Raw genomic sequence first — 7,273 nt, 5'->3', positions numbered from 1 at the left:
GGCTCTGAGCCGAGGTAGCATGTCCACATTAATGGAGCTTGCGTAGGACGAATTTCGAGGCTTCTCTGTAGTAGGGACATGCTATTTTGATTTTGTAAAATCAGGAGTTAAGTCAAATTTAGTTATTTCAAAATAGTTTCCTAATGTAGACCCGGCCTTTGAAAATGATGCAGCTTTTCTTTTTTTCATTTTGCTTTGATGTTCTAAGGATGTGATTCAAAAGCCCCTGAATTAAAAAGGAATCTTTCCATTAACTTCAGTAGGTCTTGGGTCTCATAAAAAGGGAGTTTGTGTTATGTACAGCTTATAGAGCAAAACCGAATAAAGATTATGTATTTGGCTTTGAATACTTAGAATGGGATTTTCTTTAAATGTTCTGGTTTGGCCTAACTCCAGTTCCTTTAAGTCAACAGAAATTTTATAATTAACTTTAAGGCCACTACTGAGAACTTTTATAAATCTCACTCTGAATCTTATGATTAAAGTGGCTGTCATCCCAGACTACACTACTGTATATGTACTTCGAGGTAATGTGCACAGGGAAGTAAATCCCGCCTAGATGCAAGTAAAATTTGTGAGCCTGAAGCAAGTAATGCAAAGTGAAAGAATTATGTACACTAAAGTAGATGAAGTCATAGTAGAGGTGGTACAGTTTTGTCCAAGTGATACAGAAATAAAAAGACATTTGTATTACCCTTATTTCTCTGAATAAATTCAGATGACAGCCCCATTTCATTTCTTCATTCAGTTTGGAGGCCAGATGGCATTAGAATCATTTACTTCACCTTGTTGTGCTTAATTACTACAATCAACACACTATTTTCCAAATTAATCATAACAAAGTAATTTCATTAGTAACACAGCAGGCTGTTGAATTATTAGCATCATAACAGTTTGCAAACAATTAAACTTTATTTGAACCTTAAAAATTTGCAGAGTGGAACATTATTGCAAGATCTAATGACAATATAGTACAAATTCAGTACAGAGCAAATAATCAACTAAAAATGCTGTATAAAATATGACTTACAATCACCTTTGGAAAAAAATTAGCTGTCTTACTGCTCATAGAAAGGCAAATGAAACCCAAGCAAATAACAAAGCAATTAAGCACATTTTCTATTTTGTTTCAGTTGTAATAATGGGAATCTTCACATCCAAAAAAGGTTATGGCATTTGCAACGATTTAAAGTAAACACTTTCCCCTATTTTGCATTGTTAGTTTATTCTGAGAAATTTCAGGTCAGGGCTTTCGGTCAGAGTTATGGGTCTCTGTTTTAGAATATCCTAGTTTTCAAATGTTTATGCAGTTTGCTAGCTAAACTCTTCCATGAAACTTAGTGAGGAAAAGAACCCAAAGGGATCTAGGAATGATGGACAAAAGAGGCTTTATTTCTACTTGTGTCACCATCACCAGGAAAAACAGCTCAAAAAGCTTTTTATTCATCAGTTAGCTAAGGACTCCCTCTCCTGGATTAACAAGCAAAGAGAAAAGGAGCCCTCCAAATGTTTTAAGTTGCAAATCATGTGCCTGTACATGAGACATTGGTCGGGGGAAGGGTTTCAAACCAGTTCAACATGCTACGAAAATCTGCTGCCATCTACTGACAAACCATTGCAAAATCTTCTCTTTTTATATTACAATATAAATATAATTGTGTGCCTACTGGTACTACTGTAGTTTATGATTTGTCAACATGAGACACTCATTTCAAGGGTTTAACTCAGCTGTAGAAATTTTCTATGGCTTTAATTTTGGCATATAAAGTATCTTTTTAAAAATCAAATTTAGCTTAACAGATTTTTTCCTTTTTTATTTTATAGGCAACTGATGTGTGCATAATATATTTGACAAAAGAGCTGGTACAAAAAGAAAGTAATTGTGGTGACTTTCTGATTTGTGTAATTAATACAGATTAAGGTGGATTTATCGTGCAGTCATTTTAATGAGGAAAAAGTTCTCCTGATATTGACAATTCACACACAAACACATTATATATTTTTTTCCAGAAGTACACTTGATAAAATAAAGATTTAAAGTTATAATCTATAATTTTAATTCTTCCCAGATTATATTACATACCAACCTGGTTTTATTTAACAAAAAGTTTATAAAAAACCCTCCCCTTATTTTACTCCTACTAGTAGTCTTGAGTAACAAAAAGTAAAAGAAAGAAACATTAGTGGTCTAAACCACACACAGACAAAAAACTACCTTTTAACCCATTCTGTTTTCAGGGCTAGCCTGAAGCATTAATAGCACAAGCAACTTACTAAGAACTGCATAAACTCAGCAACTCACAGACTGGCCTGACCTGCTGTTTTGGCAGCTTGAAAATCTTAAAAATCATAGGGCTAACCTCTACTTGTTTCCAGCTGTGTTAGAGACTCTAGTAGGTGATCTTAGGTACTGTGTATTTTAGTATGTAAGTACAATTAGGAGATTTTAAGTATTAACTCTGAATTGTTCTGCTTTTGTGTACTTAGATGAAATGTTTTCTACGCGTGTGTGGTTTAAGTGAGTAACTCCAGATTTCAGATTTTATATGGTCAAGACTGTAGATAACCTGCATTCACAAAATGTCTTATAGTGTTCAGAGGCACTACTTATGCAAACAAGGATCATTTACATAAGTAAGGTTTACAGGATTGGCCTAATGACAGCATCCATACTTCAACAATAACACAACAGGTATGTAGACTCTTTTGCTGACAAGGAATCACCCACAAATGTTTTCTTTTTATACAACAGGTGTTGTGAACCCAGACTATATCATTTTTATTCTGATGTCCATATTTCTCACAATGTAAATCTGCCAATAAAAATAGAATGGTATAAAACAGAGTAGTTTAAATTATTTTAATGGAGCTGATTTACATAAGTTGAGATTCTGGTTTATATATTATTCTGTGTGTATAAAGCATTATTCTGCATAAAAATAAACTGACATGAAAAAAATAAATGATGCAGAAATGTAAAAAAATATGAGGAAAATAATAATTTGCTACTGTCAAAGTGCTACTAAATTTCTAAGAATTAAATAGGAAAAGATTACCTGATTCCATTTAAACAAAGCATATCTATGACCATAAAGTGCACTTAATATTTAAGCAAAACAGCAATAGGTACAGCTTTGCTGCTTGTCCATCAACACTTTCTATTGCGTGTCACAGTATTGTAGTTATACAACAAAGGATTGAACAGAGTACGTTTCCAAAAAGACAAATGATAAAGTAGCATAGAGATGAAGAAAAATGTAAAAATGTTTAATGTATTTGATGTGGTGGTATTACTAAATCCATCAAACAACAACAAGTACACACAGTTGAATCTTTCCATTTTGGAAACCTGGTCTGGAAGGTGCAGTTGTACATCACTCTTGATTGTAATTGCAGACTTCTCCTGATTAGGAAGAATGACATTTACAATACACTGTTAGTCAAAAAATCCAACAAATACCAAATCTCTCTCTCACTCTCTCTCTCTCTCACCCCCCTCCCGCCTAAAATAACTAGAAAGCTTGCAAACTTGATTCTATTGAAAGGACAAAATAAAGGAAGCTGGTTATAGAATACATCTAATTCTAAGCACAATAGTTATTTTTTATTTCATATACAAACCCAGTTTCTTTAATTGAACTTTAAGATAGTGGCAAAATATATTTGTCAACAGAACTCCTGCAAAGGTTCCAGGAAAGAAATACTTATGAAACAGAGACCAAGGGAACATATAAACCATTACAGAAGATTGGATTAAAATGTACTTACCCAGGCCTCTCAAATCTCATACATCTCTATTATGTAGTCTCTAGGCACCAGGCCAATGGATCCCTTCATTTCTCCTACCCACCAGCCAAATCTATGGTACTCCTAATTGAAAACAATATGCAATATTAACCTTTAGTCTGATATCAATGCAACAGAGTTTATATGAAACTTCTTATGGATATTTCCTCTTATATACAGTTATAAGAACTTGAAATTAAAATAGAAAACTTTAGATTCTTTTGCTTGCGGCATTCAAAATGCATGATTAGGCAAAGAAATACATTACATTTGAAATACCAGCATATTTGTTACAGTGTTTTGAAAAAAACCCCTAATGTTTCTCTACAACAGGTAAAAATCACACTTGCGCTCCCTTTTCTCCCTAAAACCTATATAAAATCCTATTGTGTGTAACTAATATCCAACAGGGGAATGCTGAAGTTATAGAAATTTCCTAAACGTAAAGGAACTTACAATCAGATTAAGATAATTTTTTTCTCAAATATGAAAGGAATGTCAACTATCTAATGCATATTCTCTTTCTATGGACAAAGTATACCATTCTTTAGCCTTGCTGAAAATTCTTTAACAGCTCTCATATGTCTGGCAGATTACAACTGTATTTATGTTTGAAATTTGTTTAGGCTTAGTGAGACAAATATGAAACAAAATGAATTACAATAGTTTAAAGAAAGAATATTTCCAAAAAAAGCAATACTAAGAAAGAGAATTTTGGCATTCAAATTTAATTTTTTTTATGAGGTGACTAATTTAAGGTCAATCTTAACAGGAGTTCAATAAATAGCAACTGCTGAAATTGCGTGTATGCATACATGCACCGAATTACACAAGACCCTCTTTAGAATGGATTGATTAGTAAGATAATTACTGTGGAACAAACATGGAAAATAGAATACACAGAGATCTATATAATGAGCAACATTTGCTTCCTACCATACTGCTCTTTTGGGGGTGGGGGGAGAGAAAGAAAACTAAAGCAAAAAGAAAGGCTGTATGATTTCTGAGTTGATGGTTCTATTGTGACACTATGAGCTATTTTGCCTATAGCTAAAGCTATTTATGACATAGCAGCCAAGTGAAACCTAAAAGTTTAAGGGTTAATACTTTTGTATTATAACTTTAATTATACTGACTTGCAACTAACAAGAGGACTATTTACCCCATTTTCCCAATCCCTTAATTATCCTCTTTATTTTGTTGTTGGATGTACAGATAGATCCGATTCACAGATTAAACAGATTCCCTTCTTCTACCCTCCAAAATAAATAGAATACTAATAATCTGAAAGTCCTGTCCTCTAATATATAAAATATGACAATGAATGTGAAATTAAAATAATCCAATACAGATTAAGCTGGAGAACACATGATTGGGAGAAGCTAAGGAAGGAATTCCACCTCCTTCTCAACTCTGTAGCAAGGGATTGTGGGCAACTCCCTGGTCTATAAAAGCCTAGAGCAATATCAATGAGGCTGGCAGTGAGAGAATTACCCCGTTACATTTCAAGAAAAACTGAAGGAATTGTTATGAAACACACCCTACAGTCAAAAACCTTAAAAGATTACGGAAATGTTCAAATATCAGGGACAACAAATGTTCCAGCTCAGCTTGTTTGTTTACTACATTTTATTATTTATTTATAAAATCAAAATATGCTGCTTTAAGTATACAAACTAGCTCTAGACTAGAAAGTGGCAATTTCTCAAGATGCCAGCACTCACCTATGCTAAAGGAATTTCGCCAATTAATCTTCCTAATGAAAAAGCAACAAGATACTTTAAGCTGCTATGTGTAACTCATGAAGTGAGCCCAAGAAAGATTGATTAAGCAAGTTTTACTAGACATCACCAAAAACAAACAATACATGAGATCAGGGAAGAGGCTTAGTTAAGTGGTCATTAAAACACTTATAACAAATGGCACAGAAGAAGGTTGTGGACTAAATTATTGCTTGAAAATGTTTCACTTAAAGAGAATGTGTGAACTTTGATTCCAGATTAACTTTTAAAAAGCTATTCAGATGGCCTAATTTAAATTACAAACATGTTGCTCTTTGAAACTTTCTGTTTCTTGCTATTTGGTAATATGCCATTTAATGCTCTTGTGTGAAGCTAAGTGATAAGATGAAATGGATGGTGATGTAACAGTCTAGTAAGCTAATTTATGGAATCACTGCAGCCATTAGACCATAAAGACAAGCCTGCAACATAGAAGCTTTTACTTTATCATTACTGTTCTTTTGTATGAGCCTCTAGAGCAACATGAATCCCAATTAAACCATCTGTAGTCAATAGAAATTGGAACAATAATATAATAAGAGTTCCTGGTGACCAAGAATATAATATTTTAACCTTAGGTTTCATAGTCATCATTACATACAAGTCCCCTTTATAAACTGTGTGTAATGTGTGTATGTCTCTCTCTAAATACTAACTCTCACCTGCCTGCATACCCTTATTCAAAATCTAATTTGATGTATTGTTGCAACTATCGTTATCAATGATAAATTACTTACAGTGACAAAATAATGCCATTGATTCAATGTTGTCTTGAAGTTCCATATGTCTGTTATTGCTGTATAAGCCAGGCGTGGAATAAAATAAAGACTAAAATCCACATTGTGGCAAATAGAGAATAGTTTCAAGAAACTGAATCCAGTTAGAATATGTACTATTAACAGTAAGGAAGCATGGCATCCTGCAAGCAGCAAGTAGGACCTCAGGTCTGAGAAAGCTTACCATCTGGTATCCCTCACTGCATTCAGCTCCTACCATCAGCGCTAACAGAGGCAAGTGACTATACTTCAGAAGAACTGATAAAATAATGAAGAGTCCTTTAATCTACAGGAAACCATTCTAGTCAATTTATAAGAAATATTGCGTCCCTTTGTAGGACATGTAATTATTTTCTATTAATCATGTGCTATAAAGCTATATTATGTGGTTATTCTGTTATCACTAGAAAGAGGCCTGCAGTCAGCTCCTGACAATGTTAGGTAATTACTAACACAAAGCTTCTTTCTCCTTAGTAGAAATGCTATCAAGATCCAGAGTTTCTCTGTTTACTGTATGAAAATAACGCTCCAAAGAAATTAAATAACTGCAAAATGAATTGGTTCACAAGACATATAGTATGTGTGGGGCAGAGGTGTGAAGGGGGGAGAGAAGGAGAAAAATCCTTTCCAACTAATACAACGAGGTAAACACAAGGAACAGCTAAATGTTTTCTAAATTGCTGATATATTTTAATTGTTGATTCTGAGACATAGTGGGTGATAGCTTTTTTTTTTAACAGATGCTGATTATAAAACAAAGTTAGTGCATCCAGTTTAAAGAAAGAATGAAAGAAAGCCACTCATTTAAAACTATTTTTGCTTTAACATTTATTCTCCATGTAGTGTATAGTATTTATATGTTTTTCTACAGATGCCCCTATCTACTGCCCCCAGAGTGGCAACATGAATGTGTAAAGGTTAGCATGTGCT

The 7,273-nt window shown here is 33.6% G+C and overlaps 1 protein-coding gene across 1 annotated transcript in view; it reads right to left on the bottom strand.

Annotated features, from left to right (window-relative positions):
• Nucleotides 1-889: 889 nt before the first annotated feature.
• Nucleotides 890-7,273, bottom strand: part of SKAP2 (src kinase associated phosphoprotein 2) — a 159,461-nt gene continuing 153,077 nt past the window's right edge. The window contains exons 12-13 of the mRNA XM_075922173.2: nt 3,769-3,870; nt 890-3,403 (exon numbers count right to left, since the gene is read on the bottom strand). Of these exons, the coding sequence (XP_075778288.1) occupies nt 3,778-3,870 (93 nt within the window). The 3' untranslated portion in view covers nt 890-3,403; nt 3,769-3,777. The remainder of the gene's footprint in view (nt 3,404-3,768; nt 3,871-7,273) is intronic.

Source organism: Pelodiscus sinensis, chromosome 2, assembly GCF_052426305.1.
Source record: "Pelodiscus sinensis isolate ZL-2025 chromosome 2, ASM5242630v1, whole genome shotgun sequence".
NCBI classification, from domain to species: Eukaryota; Metazoa; Chordata; order Testudines; family Trionychidae; genus Pelodiscus; species Pelodiscus sinensis.
This window is presented reverse-complemented; position numbering and strand designations above follow the sequence as displayed.